The following is a 19,826-nucleotide window of genomic DNA, read 5'->3' as shown; positions in this document are numbered from 1 at the left end:
GAGTGTATTTCTTTGTAGTGTTGGTTGCAGAACTGGCTTGAATACTACTGCTGAAGTTCAAGGAAAATGTTTATTCTATTGTTCTTTGGGGTTTTTTTAGACCCTTGAAGGAGGATCTTACCGAGGAGGCTTAAAAGATGCCACTGGCTGCTTAAATGAAGGAATGACGCCTTCAACTCCCCCACGAAACCTCGAAGAGGAACAAAAAGCCAAAGCAATGAGAGGCAGGATGTAAGTTGTGTTACTGGTTCTTTCCAAAATATGTACCCCAGGAGGACACACAGCAGCACTCCAGGATACTTTGTAGTCAGTGAGTAGGCATGGAACTGAAAGTAAAACCATGTTCTGCTTGCTTCTCGTTTTCCTTAAGCTGTAAAAGCTCTTCATAAAAGCACTTCCACATACAGGAAATTCATCATCACTCTAAAATGTACAGCTTTTACATCAGATAGCAAATCTCTGTTGCTGTAAAAGTCTCTGAAGAGCTCAACAGATATTACTGGGATGTTTGCATTGGTAATTACTGCATTGCCAGAAGTGAAATAGAGCTCACAGAGGCAGGATATGGGGTTGACCTTATTAGCTACCTTTGAGAAAAAGAACAGAGAATCCCTCTAGGATTTTTGAAAAAGATATTTTTTTCCCTTGTTATTTGCAAAGAAAGGGATGGGATTCGGATGCATCTGTGGTGGAAACATGCCACTGAAAAGAAAGTTCCATTTGGGAAACCCACATGTTCATCGTAATGGGAGAAAAAAGAAGTGGTGACAGCTCATGAAAGTTGTTTTTTGAAATTAACTGTACACTCCCTTAAATTTAACAAAAATAATGCTTATTCCTTCAAAGCTTATAACGATTAAAGCATTTGTTAAATGTGTGTTCAGCTGAAGAACACAGAGAATTGGAGCAACAGGATCAAGAATTATATGAAAGAAAGCTGAGGTGGCTGTTTACTTTGTCTCACTTCTTATACTAACAACAGTAACTGCAATGATCTAATCAAATGGTAGATTGAAGGGAAAAGTAACGTTCCATGCAGCTCTCATGGGAGTGTGTGGTAAGGTGAGAGGTGGAAGAACAGCACCCCATTCGGGAAAACTGCCAAGTCAGGGAAAACTGCCAAGTCAGGGACGAACAAGAAGGTGGTTAAGCGTAGAAGATGAAGTAGGAGGAAAGTGTCTGTGAAAGCCATCATTTGCTCCTGCAGTTTGTTGCAGGAAGCCAGAGAAGGAACACAGTGAGGGACTGGAGCAACTGCCAGCAGCAGACAAGGACATGACAGTCCTGGATATGTTTCTGAATGGCAGAAGTTTTCTACAAGGCAGCTGTCAGCCTTCCTGCAGGGAACCTCTCTGCCCATGACTGTCTCCTAGCAGCTCCTCAGTACTGCAGGATCTGGAGTTCCTCTGGTAGCAATTCATTAATTAGGGGCTGGCAGCTAACTGCAGGTTGCAGTTTGAGTGCAGAGACCTCTGCCACTGTAAGCTCAGCTACAGGAATGCTTTTGGCAGGGTACTGGCAGCCTATTACGTGCAATTAGTAGCTGCCAGAATTCCTAAACGCCAGGATGTTTAGGAGCACCTGCTAGTGGCTTTCAGCACAAGACATCTGTCTCCCCTCCAGCTCCTTTCTGTCTGTGTTCTGTGTCCCTGCAGCTTGCTGGGTTTAATTCCATAGTCATGTGAGGCAGCTGATCTCCCAGCTCGAGCTGTGACCCTCCAATCCCCACAAAACAGCAGCTGAACCCTTGCACAGGCAAGGGCAGAAATGTCCTCTGTTTCTGGCAGGACATCCATGCCAGCAGTTAGCCCTGGTGTGAGGAAACTCCTTCTTCCATCAGGCTTGATTGCTGCATTTCTGTGAGCAGAAAGACAATCATCTTATTGAGTGTCATTGTTCAGTATAGGTCTAATACAGAGTTTCCAAGATATCCAGCTATTCAGACTCAATCAGAAATCCTGTTCATGGCAATTTAAATACAGCTGAGTAGTCAATACCTGCTGGTGACCAGGGCACTTTGCAAGCAACTCCCTGCCCTTGCTCTCTGTTATCAGAGCAGGAGATGAGTGAAGTTGAATTTTTGCCTGCATGCATCTTAGAAACCTTATATTTTGGGAGTACCTCTAAGGTGCTGCATCAGGTAGGATTCAGAGAATGAGTAGAGATGGTCAAGGCTGATTTTCCTGTTTGGTAGGAAGACAGGAGCAGAGGGATCCCTGGTGTTGAATTTAAGCACTGGAGGTGCAGACCCTGAATTCTAGTAGAGGTGTGAATTGGCAGGGTTTGTCTGTTCACCAGAAACCTGGTTGCTGCACTGATTTTTAATAAACACACACCTGCCTGCATGTCCTGCAATTTTATGTACTACCAGTACCTGCTGCTTCATTTTTAGAGCAGAACTTGGCCAGGTGGATCCTTGGGAAGGTTGAGAAGCCTTGAGAGGTTCTCTCATTCCCTCCGCAGCTCTCTGTGCCTGTTGGGAGCAATGCAAACAGAGGTGGTGCCAGCTGGAAGGTCCCACCCTGGCCTTCCTCTCTGGGCAGAGGGGACTGTGGAGCCTGTCCCAAGGGAACAGGGGACTGTGGAGCCTGTTCCAGGAGCAGAGGGGACTGAGGAGCCTGTCCCAAGGGCAGAGGGGACTGTGGAGCCTGTCCCAAGGGAACAGGGGACTGTGGAGCCTGTCCCAAGGGAACAGGGGTCAGGCAGCCCGAGGGCTGTCAGCACACCCCTGCTCAGGCCGCGCACTCAGGGAAGGAGCAGCCTCCTGCCTTTTGCCTCTCACGTGTTTGCTGCCCGGGCACAGTTTGGCACAGCGCTCCAGAGAGCACAAGTGTCTGCTGTGGCTGCTGCCAGCCCTGCCTGCTGCCAAGGGGGCTGGATTTCACTCTCAAACCAACAAGAAGCTGTTTGACTTTTTTCTGCCACACGGCCAAAGGATCGCTTCTGCTTTGTCTGAGCAAGGGACGCGTTACAAGCGCAGCAGCAGCAGTGTTTATTTCCTCAGTGGCCTCTCATAACTAAGTCTCTCCTTGCAATGCCAGTCTGGTTGTTTTTTTTTTTCTCTCCAGGCTTTATCTTAGCACTGTTAGCCCTCAGTCCTATCCCTCCAAGTGGGTCAGTCTGGTTATGGATGTGGACAGGGCAATATCAGACATGAAAGCACTCCTCTGTCTTGTTAGCCATGTTACTGCCGTAGCAAACTTGAGGACAGATGGAGTTTATTTGTCATATGCCAAATCTATGTATTGGCATAATTGAGAGACAAACTGTCTGCAGCAAGCTGTAACTTTTTGGAATTATCCTCAAGAGAACTATGTGATTAGTCAGTTTGAGTTACAAAGGAGGGGCTTTTTTTAGCTTGCTGTTGTTTGCATGCATCAGGCCTTCATCGGATGACTCTCCTACCTGGGGTTATTAGCTCTGAAATCAGAGTTAAAACATTTGACACCCACACATAGATTACCTCTCCAAAAGATTAAACTCTTAGCTATGACAGGAGAGGGGATTTGTTTTCCAAGTGTTTGAAACTTCCAAATTGACACTTAATTGATGAATCTGGGGCAAAGCCAGATGGACTGGGGCAAGGACTCCAGTCTTGCTTGCTGCCCAGTGGGCCAGGACATGTGTGCATCGTTGTTGGGGAGCTATCTAGGGGAAGGGGAGAGGAGATCAGGGAGGGGTAGTTTAAGGTACAGGCAGCTGTTTGTGCTGCTGCTCTTGCACCATCCTGGGATGCGGGGGGGAAGAGGGATAGCAGGAAAGAATGGTTAAGAGATTTAAAACTACTCTGACCTGACATGTGATGTTTTTGTCTGTTACATTCCACTGAGCTCTGAGTGAAGGGTGAGTTGTGTTATGTGATCTGGATGATGATGGGGTTTTATGGTGAGGTTGTATGTGGTAAAGGAGCAAATGCTAACATCAAGGAATATGGTCAAATACTTGTGCATTCTGTTTTAATTTAGGTTTGTCTTAAATGAGCTGGTGCAGACTGAAAAAGACTACGTCAAAGACTTGGGAATTGTTGTGGAGGTGAGCTGAAGCAAACCCTGCTATGCAAAATGTTTTCCCACTAAAAAGCACCATGCTGACAAGTGACAACAAAAATACAGCATGAGAAACAAACTGCTTTATTTTGTAGTCTGCTTCCATGGTCCCCTTCTCATGTTGACAGAAGCAAGAAGAAATGCCTTTGGAAACTATTTTTGTTTCCATCTAGCAAATGTTGTATTTTAGGTTCAATTCCAGTGTGCAGAGGTTTTTCTTGGCTACCCTACTTGTGACATACTCTTTTTGCTGCAATGCAGATTTGGAGGCATTGGTGGAGAGTTAACTTATGATCCTACCACTTATTTCATGCTTTTCATCCCATCATATTGGGTAATGGTAACACATACCTTCCTTTTTTTTTTAAGCTTCAACTTGTAAAGATTTGGCTCATCCCTGGGGATCACCTGTCACATCTAACTCAGTGCAGGGTTCAGTTTTTTTCCCATTAAGAACTGGAGACATGTGATTCACTAGTGGCATTCTCTAGTCCAGAGAGAATTATCAGTCTATCTAACAGTGGTTTTCAACAGCTTCCAATCTTGAAAACATTTGTGTTATGCATGCACCACTGGCAAAGCTGACAGGGCTGTCATGCTCCAAAGACTTACAAAGAAACTCTCAGGAGGTGTGAGAAATCCTGTTCTTGTGACTCTAAACTTACTGCTTGGCTTTGTGCTCCCACAAGATACTCATGTTGATGAATGGAAGAACTCTATACAATCTATAGACTCAGTAGAATCTGATTTCTTCCTCTTACCAGAGAAGCCAAGAGTTTGACAAACTACTTTTTTTAGCTTTTATCTTACAACTGCACTTGTCACTTCAATTACATCTAATAATGTGTTGAGTAAGTATTGCAGATATTCTAAACAGATTCTTTAACGTTTTCTTTTAAGCAAACTGGGTAATTTAAAGTATCTACTTAGGTTTCTAGTTTGAAATTGTATGAAAGATATTTTAAGTATTTTCAATGTAAAAAGTCCTGGCATTATACTCTTGCTTCTTAAAAAAAGAATTGTGCTCCCCCTTCAAATGAGTCCTTTGCTAAATGAGTGATCCTTAATCCTAAAGGGCTTCATGAAGAGGATGGAAGAAAAAGGAGTTTCTGAAGATATGAAAGGGAAAGACAAAATTGTATTTGGCAATATTCACCAGATCTATGACTGGCACAAAGAGTAAGTTTTTGGTTTAGTTCCTCTTTAAACACCTTTCTAACCTCTTGTCCATAGAGGATTGCACTATATGCTGTCTGTATGTCTAAGCTGCTTTTAATTGAATATCATCAGGTCTTTCAGGGCTGAACTTCCAAAGGACATTTCCTCTCTAGATTGTCTCTGTTGGTTTGTAAGTGCTAGTTAATAACATCACAAATCCTGGCTACCTTGAATCCTGAGGTGTTCTTGATCATGTGCTTTTAGCCACAGTTTCTCAATACCCTAAATCCTGATATAGGACTTTGTTTACCCAGCCAGAAACAGCACAACTGCATGATGGAAGGCGTCGTGCTTACCTGAAATCATTTTTCCCATTGAAGAAAGAACTTTGGTGTGTGATAACTTTGCACTGCCTGGCTTCATGGGAGGCTGTTTGTCATGCTGTCTGTGGTCCCAGGTACAGCTTTGTGCTGGCTCAAACACCAGGCCAGCAGAGCTGATCAGTGTGATGGGGTGCTGCACACAGGAGGCTGCCTGTCTCATTCCTGGGCTGCTGATGGCTCTGTCACCTTGCTGTGGAGCCCCAGCAAGAGGCTTCCCTGGGAGGTACCACTGTGGTCCATCCACAGCTCCTGAGGCACTGCTCATAAGCATTCCCAGCATCACTCTCAGAGACTTGCTGCTTATGGGGTATTCACTGGATCTTCAGAGAAGCTAGTAGGGCTGCCATAATTGAGTTTCTTAGGTCACAGCTGTAGCCTCAATGCATCCTACTGATGGGCAGTAGCAGTCTGGAAAGTCATGGTTTCCTTCCTGTGTCTCAGCAACATCTTCACATGCAGCTGACTGGATCATAAAGGCTGACCATACCAGTGGTCTTTGGCTAGAAGGATGATAAAATGCAGATTGCTTCAAGGTCCTTCTCACTGAAAGCCCTTGCATGCTTTGGCCATGTTGATGCTTTTGGCTCTGAGTTAGGAACTCCATTCCTTGAAAATCTTACTCACAGTAGATTTTGAAAAGCTGCTGGAAACACAAGTCCTGGGCCATTTCCCATGTAACTTTGTGAACAATGTCTTGCTTATGGACAATATGGTCATCATTTCAATTCTGCTACTCAGAAATACTCTGCAGCTCCAACTAACTAAAATTTGAGCATGCACATACAGACTTGAACTATGGGCATTGGGCTGGATCTTCCTTCAGCTCAGGACATTTCCCTCACCCAGGAAGCACAATATCCTTGCTGTCATGGGTGCTTATCCCAGGGTCTGGGCCTGTCCTAATGTTCTGACAGATGACCTTGTGAGCATAAACTAAAAAATATCAGAGAGAGCTTCACTTTTTGTTAAGTTGATACCAGAAAATGGAGTGGTTTTACCAGTACCATTCCTTGATTAAGTGTGAGGATGGGAGTTTTCTGTAACACAAATTGAAAGATTCCCTATTTTTAGTTCTGTATATCTGGGTCAAGAAGTCTATTTAAATGCAGATGAATGTAGCATTTATAGAGGATTGGGTTATGGAAGCAGCTGTATCTAATGGTAGCAAAGAAGATTTTTAATTGGGACATCTGTCCAATTTGCATCGTTTTTGAAGTTCTGGGATTTCTTGGGATCAGATCATTGCAAGCATGTCCTCTCACAAAATCTGGCTACTGTTGCAAATCTGTGGAGGCATTTGAGACTGAAATCCTGAAATGAAAAAGAGGAACATCATGGACAGAATGATTGTCTGGATTTGCCTACAAGACAGAAAAATCTAGCAGTGTTTCTGAAGTTTTCAGCTCACTTTTAGGCATCCCAGTATATTCTTGATTAGGGCATTTGAATTAGAATGAATGACCTCCCTGAAGCTGCAAGTCAAGATGGAGATGGTGTTTATGAATTACTGTGACTATTATGAATTAGATATTGCAATTTTTAAGGAATTAATAACAGTAACAATCAGAACTTACCATAACTCCACCAGCAAAATATGTTGATTCATTTATTCAGGTGGAAACATACAGCAATCTCCTTCATGTTGACCAGTACTCCAGATTTGCTCATGCAACTGAGAGCTCCTGGTAAAGCTGGAGTTTCCATAAGTTGAGTTTTCACAAGAATTTTGGTATATGGAAGGGTTTTACTTTGGGAGTTCTCAGTGAAGGAAAGCAACTCTTGCAGTTAGATAATGATCAGCACTTTCTGAAAATTGAAATCACTGTCATAGTAAAGAAGAGCAGACAGTTTGCAGGACCTCCACATTTCACAGCTCTCACCTAATGATTTAGAAATCCCATAATTAAGGACTGAAGCCAAGCTTACTTTTTCATTTATTATTGAATACTGGAGTTAAAATGCCACTGTTACAAACGAAGGATGACTAGTTTGCTGCTGGGATGACCTAAAGAAGTGTTCTGAAGTGTTCATGTCCTTCCTTTTAGCTTTTTCCTGGCTGAACTGGAAAAATGTCTTCAAGAACCTGAGCGTTTAGCACAGCTTTTTATTAAGCATGTAAGTTTTATTTTGTTTCCTATTATCTCATACAATTGCCTTTTAGGGTGTGATGGCTCCTTCTCAAAAACACCTGTTTGTGTCCACTCAATACTTTTACCTGTCTAAACTCAATTTAAACATAACGTTTCCCTATAGTTGCACATTTTCTGTGGGCAGCTGGATTGCACTAAGGCATTAATCATTGTCTTCTTGCCGACAACTTACTTGGGGGACAAAATTGATGTGGTCAAGGACATCTGCCAAAATACAGTTATGGCAGGTACTTGCCAACTGCTACAATTTACATGTTCATGTGATGTCAGCCAAAGCATAACTCTAGAGGAAATTTCAGACCTGTCAGTGTGGGTGTAACATCTCTCACTGGCCACATCCCAGAAAGCTCCTCTTGCCAAAGTGCAGATGTGGAGAACAGAACCAGTTACCGGTTTTCTTTCCTACTTTCGCAAACTGAATCTTTGATTAAACCAAAAGTAAGGAAGACCAAGGAAACTATCATAGCAACTTTTTGCCACCTTTTAATACCAGAAGAATAGCCAATATCTCACCTGGCTGCTGTGTCTCTTGCCTTCACAGGAGCGGCGATTGCACATGTATGTGGTGTATTGCCAAAACAAGCCCCGGTCTGAGTATATAGTAGCTGAGTATGAAACTTACTTTGAGGTAAGCACAGCTCTTTGTACATTATTGTTGTACATTATTACTGCTTACAGCTCTGAGTCCAGGTCAAGGAGACTGTTCTGTAACCTGTGGGGTTTGCCTAGAGCAAACTCCTGGAGATTTTGATACTGCACATGGTGCTATTATCTGCCATATGGAGAAAGTGTTATTATTTAATTGCTTTCAGATTATCATATTGTGAATTTCTAATAAATATTGATAATAAATATTAATCGTAAATATTGATAATTCTAATAAATATTTATTTATTTCTAGTAAGTGTTTCTAATAAATACACTATCTGTGTGTGGCCCTCAGAGTACCACAAATGCACTAATTTCTGTTCCAAGTAAAACAAGACTTTTAAATCAGTAGTGTACAAACAACAGAGGAGGTAAAAGCTGGGTGGTGCTGCTCATAAATCCCCAGTAACTCTGTCTGTTTCAAGAAGTCTTTGGGGCAAGACACATTTCGATAGTAATGTGAAAGAAGCTTGTTTAACAAGGGAAAGATGTCTCCTTTGACCCCAGAGCAGGAGGTTTGTTCTGCAGGACTCACCTGTGAGCTAAACCCCACTGCAGTGGGGCGAGTGACCCCCAGCCCTGGCAGGCTGCTGGCTCAGCTGGGACAGGAGGATCCTGAGCTTCCCGACACCTCCCAGCTCAGTCACGGCTTCTACCCAGACCTTGCCTAAATAGGATATGCCAGATTTTTAAATCCTCAGAAATTCCCTCTTGCAAACAAAAGATTAAGAACAGACCAACTTGCAGTGGAAATAAATCTCTGCTGAGACATTTTATCATGTTGTCTGTCTTACTCTGTGATTGTTTGCAATTGTTTTTAATCTGCATTTTTTAGGAGGTTCAGCAGGAAATAAGCCAACGGCTGACCATCAGTGACTTTTTGATTAAACCCATTCAAAGAATAACTAAATACCAGCTTCTTCTCAAGGTGAGTGAAAAAATACAGTTTGGATTTAACTCTAGTCTGCATGTTGCATTAGATACTGTTATGTTACACTTAAATGAGGAATAAATTCATCAAATTAAGAGGAAAGAGGAGTCTGCTCTCTGGGCATGCAGTGACAGAGGCTCATGGAAAGTGTCCAGAGAGCAGGAGGCCACATCTGTGTGAGTGGTTTGTAATTTAGGATAGTAAACAGGTTTTTTTTAACTTTCTTTTGAAATTTTTTTATAGAAGGGTACACTTCAAATAGGGCTTTTCTTCCTCTGAAGTTTCAGAACAAACTTTCTTTTTTTTTTTTAATTGGAACAAAGATACACAAGTGTATTGCTAAAGTCTGTCTTAGGTGATGAATTGCATGCTTCTAGTAAATGCTAAGCTTCCATTTCTGAATAGCTGTCTTCAAATTAGCTGAAGAAACTTATTTTCAGAATATTCCGTTGTCTTAAAATTTGGGGAGCTCGCCACAATTTTTTTCCCAAGGAGTCTGACCACTCTGGTTTATGCTGACTTGTCCATAATGACAATCACTCAGCACTTTTGAAAATTCATCCCAAGGGGTCTGAAGCCATTATCTAAAATCAGGCATGTCTGAACCCACCCTGTAATCTCCAGGAGCACCAGGGCTCTGAGCCTGGTTTCTCCTCTGTTTTGAACTATACCCCAGCAGGCTGCCATCAGCCCAGGTTTGGGAATTGCACACTAGCAAAGGCACAGCAGTGTGTTCCCCAAAATGCCAAAAGGAAAAGAAAAATCATGTGTGTGTGTGTGTGTGTGTGTGTGTGTGTGTGTGGTCTTGTGGCTTAAGACAGGGACTAAATAAGCCATCCCAAGGTCTAACCCAAGCTTTGCCTTTTGTTCTGTGATTTTTTCAACAACAATCCACACCCCTTTTCCATATTTCTAAAGTGGTTATGACATTCAGCAATCTCTGAAGATGAGTTTATTAATATTAGCAAGTATCTTCTCAGAAAATCACATGCTGAATATGCTTTTTCCTTTTCAAACTGGCGCCTTTTGTTCTCTCTTTTCTGAAGTGCCTTAATGCAAACCTTTCTGCTTTCTCCAGGACTTCCTGAGGTACAGTGAAAAAGCTGGTCTGGAGTGCTCCGAGATAGAGGTACATTTTCATGCCCTGAACAATAGGGCTAATGGGACTCTGTGTGGAGAAATGAAAACCCCAGTACTCCTTTGACAATAGCTGAAGATCCTACTGATATTTTAAATGTGGTATTTCTCTTAGCTTAAATCAGAACTAAAAGATGATGGCACAGTCCTGCATTTTAGTCCTGCACCATCCTCTTTTAGACATCTATTCATGAGGGCCTTGCCATGAGCACAGCAATCATGCTATTGAACTTCATTATTTGACACTGTGCTTTCAGGAACCCTCTGGTTCTCTTGTAATAATGCAACATCCCTTTTCCTCAACAGAAAGCAGTTGAATTAATGTGCCTTGTACCAAAACGTTGCAATGACATGATGAACTTGGGTCGCCTCCAAGGCTTTGAGGTATGCATTTGCATTCTTCTTATAATAATTATTAGGCAAGGAAAATTACTTTATATGATTGTCTCTACCATCTACCAAAGCTAATTATCTAGGGCTTGTTCTTCTGCAGTGCTGAGCTGCATGCTTTGGTGAGGTTTCAAACGTGGGGGAGTGACACACCTCTCAGTCTAAACTTGTGACAATTCATATTGTTTCTTCAAAATGTGAAGTCTGTAAAAGCTTCTGCAAGTTTTAATGAGACTTATTATATCTATTGCCAGAGCAAAATAAGTGATGACCCAACCTACCCTGCCTATTAGTAAGGTCACCTGGCACATTAACAGCTCCCATTAACAGCTTCCACCAAATTCAGCAACATCCAGGAGGGAACTTGGGAGTTACAACCCTACAGGGTACACAGCCTGTGGCTTGTAACTAAGCCAGTGTCGGCTTTGGAGAGAGGTCTTGCCTCCAAAATTAATTAAGATTTTTCTTACTGTCTTTGCACTGCAAACAGGTAGGTCCTGGCCTTTGCACATTCAGAGGTGTTGTGTCAGTGACTGCTGGCTTAGGGCATAATGGAGAGCTCTTGGCTGAAGCACTACAGTCACATAATGGGAACAGGATTTGGAATGAAGTGTACAAAACAGTCTGCTTGAGACCTCCTCCTTTTAGTTTTATATACACAGTGGCAATGAGAGAGAGCAAGGAAAACCTAAGTTGTTTGTCTTCAGCTGAGGTCACGATTTACGGGATTGCTGCTTTGGTAACTTAGAGGGGATAGGATATGTCTCACATGAATGCAGGGCTGCCTGGAAAACTTGGGCTGCATGAAATAAAGCATATCACCTTGTGGGATCACAGGGGGTTAGGGTTTGTAATGTTGGTGCCTTGTTCTGCTTCCCAGGGCAAACTGACAGCTCAAGGCAAGCTGCTGCAGCAGGACACCTTCTACGTGACGGAGCAGGATTCCGGGGTTCAGTCTCGACCCAAGGAGCGCAGGGTGTTCCTCTTTGAGCAAATAGTAATCTTCAGTGAACTCCTTAGAAAAGGATCTCTAACCCCAGGCTATATGTTCAAGAAGAGCATAAAGGTAAGAAATGCAGAGGGAGAAGCATATCCTGTTTGATGGCCATGTAAGGTTCATCTTGTCATAGGGAACAGCAGTGTGCAGAAAATGTTTGCATTTACCTTTCAGTGGATCAGAAGCTGCTTAAGACCATCTCTAAGTACATCACTGGGTGTCTAAATTTATTGGGTAATTTTTACAAGGAACACAGCCTGGGCAGATCCCCTATCATTCGTAGCTCTGAATTAGCAAATATTGCTACAAAACCTGCAGTAGTCAAAGGACGTTTACAATAGTTGCTGTTATGCTTGATCATAAAAGGTAAGTGAAGGTACAGTATCCAAAACAGTCATTTTAGGCCAAACTATAAGTCAATACTAAGCCTTTAACAGGGTGTTTCTGGAAATACTCTCCCTAATTCGGATGAGGGCTCTTAGTACAAATTTGGATGTTGCAAGAATGTTTCAGAGACAAATAAAACCACACACAGTTCTAAAAATACAGCTGTGAGGAATTATAAAGGCAGATAAACTATAAAGAGAGTTTTGAGAAATTATTTTTGGTTTTAAGTAATCGCCTAGATTACAGCCCTGGAGCTAAAAGCAAAAACTGAAGTAACTGACAGAAATACTTTTTTTGTTTAACAAATGCAAAGTTAACCTGTGAAATGGTCAGTGACAGTGAATGAGTGCTGCACATCTCCTGGTAGAACAGCCTTGGCTGTGCCTAGAGAAAGAGCAAAATCACCGATTCATTTGAATTTCTGGGTCATTCAAAGCTGAGAAACCAGCCTGGCATTGATTTCCTTTTCAAAGATACAGGTTAAGAGACATGGGGGAATGCATTGTGTTTGCTCTAAGTTTTAAATGGTGCATGAATATGAAACAGAAGAGAACACTATCAGCTGAAATAATGCATATTAACATATATAATTAAACAAATCTGCAGCAAACAGCATCTTTACTGAAATGAGGTCATCTTCTTGGCTGATGGAAACATCAGCATTTACTGAAAAGCTTATATCCTTTTTCAAGTCAGTTTATTTTATAGTTTCCAACCAAATAACAAGCTATAAAGGGAAAACTCAAAGTGTACAAATAAACAATCATCTTCATTTAGATGATCAGCTTTGATTTTATCTTTTTTGCTGATTTAAATCATTATTAAAATTGGGGATGGAAATAGTATGAATCATTTTTACTTCAGTTTATTGTATATATAACAATGAGGCTTTTATCTGCAGGAAACAATTCCTGAATTGTATATTGTAGATAAAGAGAGAAAAATAAATCTCTCATAATGTCAATAAAATTATCTTGCCTCAAGGATATGAGTTGCTTTTCTAGTTACACAGCCTACGAAAGGAATGCTGTTCCCACTGCCCGAGTTTAAAATTTTTGTCTGATAATTTTCCAGCACCTTTTCTTCCACTTGGCAAACAGCTCATTCTCCTGTTGAGTGTCTACTGCAAGTGTGGAATCCCCTGTGGCTCCATGTGTGTCTCCCCCACCTCAGCATGGAGTCTGTGTGCCAGCAGCTCTCACACCCTCCCTCCGAGCTCCCGCTTGAGCTTCTCACTGCTTTTGCATTTGTCTGTTTTCTCCAGAGCAGAGCTGTGGCTCTCAGTGGAGCAGGAGCATCCCCTGCCTCCCTGGGCTCTGAGCATCCCACCTCACAGTGGGGCCTCCACCTGAGCCAGCACCAGATCCCATCTCTTCCCTCTGTCACAGCCACAGAGTGAAAAGTGCATGTGACTTCAAGTGCCCCTGTTCTGGTCTGTCAGCGAGATGGGACTCCCAGATATCATTCTCCAAAGTCTGTCACACTCAAACTCTGACAGAAGCTTCAGCATCTTGTCCTGAATTAGTGAAGAACCCTTTTTACACAGTCAGGTCCTTAGTGTTGAGAAGTGGCACATCCCTTCTCAGATACTGCTCAGCTGGATACCTTTCAGGCTCTCAAAATACCTAAGTGGACGAAGCCTTGATGAATGCATCTCCCTGAGACACAAAGAGGAGGTTGGGGACTCTGCACATCCTTTACCTGGAGTTATACCAGGACTGGTTTGGCTGTCAACCAGAGGAAAATGAGCTCAGCTCAGGAGCAAGAGCACTGTCCAGGCTCACCTGTCCTTTCATGTCCTCATGTCAGGGGGGTTCCTGCTTGTCACTGAACTTCACAGGGACCCCCAGAAGCAAAGGAAGATGCTAATTCCATCTTGCAGTTTGAATAATGGACAATGTTCTGATGTGGAGTGGATCTCCATACCTTGACAGATAGTCAGATCAATTAGAGATGGATTTCTTCTAGGGGACATTACTGCCTTAGTCTTCAGAACTGTCTGCTTTTGACATGAAGACACTCCCTCTCTTGTTTTTTGGGAGGCTATGCCATCTTACTCTTGTTTACTACCCTAAGTAGCTCAGGAAAAGCTAAAGTTATGAGTACACTTAAAACAGAAGCCTCCCAAGGGCAGGACAGCAGCCAAAATTCCCATCCATATGATTTCCAGAAAGAGTATCTGTGACTACAGTCAACTGAAGTGATTGCACACAGATTACTCTGATCTGCTAGAAATAAGATCTGTTGGAGCATGATGGGAGAATTGCTCTTTTTTTTTTTCATGGTATCCCTGTGCTTAGTCCATTCCATTTTTAAAATGTGCTAATGATTGAGACTTCCTTATCAGAGGACAAGAAATATAAACACTTACTTAAATTGGAGGAATGATAGACTTTACTAATATATTAATAGGAACATTTTTGTTCTATTTATGGGTTTCAGTAAATTTCAAGCACACCAGTCAGGTCTGTGTTACTTAAAATAGAAGCTGTAATTCAAGACAAGGTGGGTGGATGTCTGGTACATCTGTCAGAGCTTTATTAAGCATCATATTTAAGATTTAGTTTTATCTGGGTATATCTAGATGAGACAAATTCTTCTTATTATGATCTAGCAGTTCGTTATTGCACTTAATTATTTTCAGGAACATTTCACAACAGTTTTGATTCTTGTGTAACGTTAGCTCGTGCTCCCTGTAAAATGCTTACCTTGGCTTGTTTCAGATGAACTACCTTATCATTGAAGAAAATGTGGACAATGATCCCTGCAAGTTTGCTCTAATGAGCCGGGAAACATCAGAGAGAGTCATTTTGCAGGCAGCTAATCCAGAAATTCAGCAAGCTTGGGTACAGGACATCAACCAGGTCCTAGACACACAACGAGATTTCCTAAATGGTACGTATGTGCTCTTTGTTCTCTTTCCCAAACTGGAATGCTAAGTGGGATTTAGAATCTTAATGTCCTTGTTTCCTCTGTGAGAAAATTATTGAGCCACTTCTGCATGTGTCACTTGGGCTCGTGTTCCTCAGGTCCCTCCGTGGGTGGTGCTTTTGTTGCTGGTGCTTTTGTACTGGGGTTTGCAGGGCTCTGTCACCTGTTGCTTTCCATTGTACAGTGAGATTTTAACTCTGAAGCCATCTCAAGATCATGATGAAGCCAGGTTGTGCCACTGTGTCTACACAGCATCTCTCATTTACTCAGGGCAAGGTTTATCCCCAGGAGCCTCCTGTTAGACATCACTGTGTGCTACCAGCTGAGAATGTGAGGTGGGATGAAGAGTGTCTCACCAGGCATCCCCCCTACAGGTCCCAGCTCTGTAGGGCTGCAGCACCTTTCAATTAAAAAAAAAACAAAAAATAAAAAAAAACCACACACAAAAAAAAAAAAAAACCACACAAAAAAAAAAACCAAAGAGCAAGGAAACAAGGGCAAAGGGCTTGTTTGTCCTAGCAACCATGGGAGCTGTGCATGAAAAGGGGTCTTTCCAAAGTATCAGCTTTGCTGTAGAAATAGATTTGAGGTGGTCTGAAATAATATTTCAAATTAAAGCTATGTTTAAAAAAAAAAAAAGGTCTCAAAAACCAGTCACACACAACCAACAGAAGTCTGTAATTTGAAAATACAGAGAAATCAAATTCAGTTTATAATTTCAGCTTGTTCCTGCTCCTGAGTGGATGAGGGTAAGAGAAGGGAACAGGACTAGATGAAAAATCTAAAAATAGTTATCTCTTCTGTTTGTTTGGAAGCAACAAAGTAGCTTTGCATGCCTCCAAGATTGCTTTGCACTATTCATTTCAAAACAGCTTATTTTATGGAGCTTATATTAGGGTTCTATATTTAATAGCTGAATATATGTTCAATAATAAAACATATTTGCTTGAATCAAGATGTTTGGGCTTGGCACAGTATGTTAGGTTTTGTGATTTTTCAGGGGGGAGTTTGTTATTTGGTTTTGTGGATTTTTTTGTTGCAAAATGTGAAGAGGCTCTTTCAGTTCACATCCAAGCAAAGTTCCCCTTTTCTTCAATGTGAAGGTTTTAAAAATTTTAATTCAGCTTAATTTTACTTTTCAGAAGTTAACTGGGAAGGGGTTACATGCAAAAGTTGTTTGTGACAGTTCAGAATCTATGGCTGAGCTGAGAAGGGAAATACATTTCAAATGGGTTTTTGTGAGTTGGAATAGAAATGGCCTCATACAACCATTGCAAAATGATTCCTTAAATACACTAATGAGATGAAGAGTCTAAGTGCTCCAGTTTGACCAGTTGGTACCAAAGCTTGATGGGTTTATGACAGTGCAGTTTGCTTTGGAATTACTGGAATAAAAGTATGTTCCACTAACAGTTAGCTGCAGACTGTTTTTTTAAAAGCCTTGTGAGAGCTCTGCAGGCACTAATGCAAGGTTTTTCTATCCATTCCATATCTTTCTCGCTTGTTCTTTTTATTTTTTAAGTATTCCATCTTATCTTCACAGGACTGCCCTGTGAGCCTCTTTTTCTACTGAGACATCTTCATGGCCCCTATTCAGCCTATCTTCTATGAGGCCAGCAAACAATTTGATGGGTTAGGAACATAATCATCACTATCTCTAAGGCAAAAGTAAAAATAGATTTATATTAAAATATAAGCTTAAGGATTTACCTTAAAACTATAAATAAGACCCAAGAAAATGATACTGTATTCAGTAGAGCCTGTCCAGTCCAGAATATTTTAAGTGGCTTTTAGAATGTAATCTTATTGAGGCTGACTAATCTTTAAATATGTTCTTTAGCTTTGCATTTCATTAAAGCAGATGTTTTCTGTCCTTAAAGTCATATTAAATCCACACTGAGCCAATGCTGTGCAAACTTAATAACAAAATATTCCCCTTGAGTTCTTGCCCAAGCTGTCTCTGATTTTCTCTCTTCACCAGGGAAGACCTAAAGAGTAGGGGCTATGTACAAAGCGTGGGATTTGCATCCAAACTTCATTGAAGTAAAAGTGTAATATTCAAGGTTTTTATATTTTTCCATGGAAAAGTAAAAGCTGCTAAACTTGAGAAACAGGCTGTGCGTAAAATGGTGGGCTGTTGTAACTTGCCTTTAGGAAGCAAGCTGTAACAAAAGTCTGTCACTGCTAAACATGTTTTATAAGGAAAATGCCATTCATTTGTACCTTCTTTTAATCATGTTTTGTGGGGGAAATTTGAGAGAGAAAGAGAGAACATGCAAGTAGATGGATACTTACTTTTGCCAGAAGCTTCTAAGAATACTGACAGATGTTTAACAGGAGTCTAGAAGCCAGGCATCACTGTGATAGTTCATGGTGGAATTAGTAGTCAGAAATGGACACTCAACTAAATACCCTTTAAAAGTACTGAGTACAGTAGATTGTTTCAAGATAGATTAAGAAATATCCATTGAGATCTTACTGCTAACTGCCTTGCAGCCTTATTTACTGTATACAGGAGAAAAATGTCACTGTCAAAATCATTGTCAAAGTTCTCCCCAGCCTTCCTTGCCCTCTGTGGCTGGTCTGCAGCAGGACCAAATCATTTTCAGCTGCAGCTGAGGTAAGCAAGTGAAACTGGCAGTCATTGTAGCATAAATACAATCTGCTTTTGTGACAAGGGTTAGGTTTTAGAGACAAGTAATCTTTCAGATTGCTACAGATCTGTATCCATGTCCTTTTGAAGAAAAATGGTGATCTAGCATCCTCCTTGATTTTATTTTTTGTCCAGTCATTTGTTATTCAGTATGAAATGATTTCTTGAGTTGTCCTGCCTTTCTCTGGAAGGGAAATGCTAGAGAGTGTGCTATATGGTGCTGAGCTCTTCTGGTTTTTTTTCCTTTTCATTTTGTTGGGAAAGACATTCCTTCTGTTGTGGTTCCCTGGTGGGGCTGATGCTGTGACATTATGTCCTCTGTCTGCCTCTTGCTAGACTAGTCTCTCTGCATTCCAGTAGGTTTAGTCTGATGCATGTACACAGTATTAACTGACTATAAATCATCTGTTAAAGCCACATGACATGCAAAAAACCAAGCCCATAGGTCTGGGGCTGGTAGTCTTAGCCCAGCAAATATGCTCACTGTGAGTCCCAGCCTTGATCCCTTCTCCTCCAAACATAACAAATTATTTATTTCTTTATGATCTGGATTTTTTTCTTTCTATTTCCCAGTGCAAGTTCTCTCCATTAGTATAAAATCTACTCTCAGAAACAGACTTTATTTTTTATGGCTTATGAAGCTGTTTAGTGTTGCCTGTTGGGTGTTTTCTGGAGAGGTTTGGACTACTGGGATGAATGTCTTGGGGCTATCTATACTTCCACACTTGCTGGCCAGTTCCAGCAGTTTCCTTGAACTGAAGCAGTTAATGTAGAAAGCACATTGAGAGCCAAGTTGCAGTGCATCACATCTGAAGAGTATTTAATAGTCACACTTTCTTGGGAATATGCAAATGAGACTTAAAGGTCTTGATCTGTGTTTTCTGATGTTAGCAAAATTCACTGCAAATGTGCTGTGCACCTCTTAGTCAGGCTTTCATTTATTTTGACTACAGGATGTGATTAATTTGTGCGACTTCAAAGAAAATTAATGCAATTATGTATGCTGTAAATGGCAAACATTTTAGCCTACTCACTGTGTAGGTTAGAGAAGCTGTTCTTCACATCAGCATGGAGTGCTGTGTTCAGTTCAAGCACAGTGTGAAGTGCTTGTGTTCTGTCTAGCCATGAAAACGCCATGTGCTTCCATGGGTGGCATCTCCTGTTCCTGTTTGTTTTGCAGCGTATGAGTCTGTTCTGTGTGAACATCCCACCTGATGGAACACTTCTGCAGCCCCTGGCAAGGCTGTTGGGAGCACGTGGCTGACTCTTGTCCTCTCTTGCAGCGCTGCAGTCGCCCATCGAGTACCAGCGCAAGGAGAACAGCTCGGCGGTGCTGCGGCCCCAGCCCGGCAGGGGCCCTCAGCCCAACACCAGGCCCCATTCTTCTATTCCAGTAGGGTCTGAGAAGCCTTTGAAGGCTACAAGCCGTAACCCATCTCTCCCACCCCTGAAGATATCTACCTCCAATGGCAGCACAGGGTATGAGCACTCACAGCCCGGAGACAAGTATGAACAAAGCAAGGTACTGAGCTCATCTAATAAAACATGATCTCACAGGCCATTTCTTGTATCACAGGTGATCCATGATGTTATCTTCTTTAGCAGCTAACCAGGTCAACAGGAATCAACACACTGAAGCAATGGGGTAACATGTGATTTGGGATTAAACAGCCCATGCAAAAGCCCTGGCATCCACGTGGATGACACTTCATCTGGGAAACAGAGACAGAGCCTGACCCTTAAGCACTGATCTCGATGTTTTTCAGGGCACTGTGCTTGCAGATCTGCAGATCTGGTGAACTAGATATCCATTAGCAGTACTGGTAGAAGTAATATTCAGGCTTCTCTGATAGCCATTAAGCACCCATTTGTGAAAAAGTCTGTGGTAGGGAAGAGCTTAGACCTTTTCCCACATAACAGCTCACAAGGTGCCAGCTAAAGGTATAATTCGGGTACGTGTGCACTGCACACAAATCACCAAAGAGTCAGTGGCCACCAACCGTGTTTGGACCCTG

General features: G+C 41.9%; 1 protein-coding gene across 5 annotated transcripts in view; it reads left to right on the top strand.

Moving 5' to 3' along the window:
• The window catches only part of KALRN (kalirin RhoGEF kinase), a 95,492-nt gene that overhangs the window by 44,615 nt on the left and 31,051 nt on the right, over positions 1–19,826 (top strand). For all 5 annotated transcript variants that reach the window (XM_021526047.2, XM_021526059.2, XM_077784932.1 and 2 more), the window contains 11 exons: positions 101–231; positions 3,966–4,032; positions 5,122–5,225; positions 7,633–7,702; positions 8,279–8,365; positions 9,221–9,313; positions 10,395–10,445; positions 10,760–10,837; positions 11,724–11,909; positions 14,951–15,122; positions 19,095–19,333. In XM_021526047.2, the coding sequence (XP_021381722.2) occupies positions 101–231; positions 3,966–4,032; positions 5,122–5,225; positions 7,633–7,702; positions 8,279–8,365; positions 9,221–9,313; positions 10,395–10,445; positions 10,760–10,837; positions 11,724–11,909; positions 14,951–15,122; positions 19,095–19,333 (1,278 nt within the window). The remainder of the gene's footprint in view (positions 1–100; positions 232–3,965; positions 4,033–5,121; positions 5,226–7,632; positions 7,703–8,278; positions 8,366–9,220; positions 9,314–10,394; positions 10,446–10,759; positions 10,838–11,723; positions 11,910–14,950; positions 15,123–19,094; positions 19,334–19,826) is intronic.

Source organism: Lonchura striata, chromosome 8 (genome assembly GCF_046129695.1).
Source record: "Lonchura striata isolate bLonStr1 chromosome 8, bLonStr1.mat, whole genome shotgun sequence".
Lineage (NCBI taxonomy): Eukaryota > Metazoa > Chordata > Aves > Passeriformes > Estrildidae > Lonchura > Lonchura striata.
This window is presented reverse-complemented; position numbering and strand designations above follow the sequence as displayed.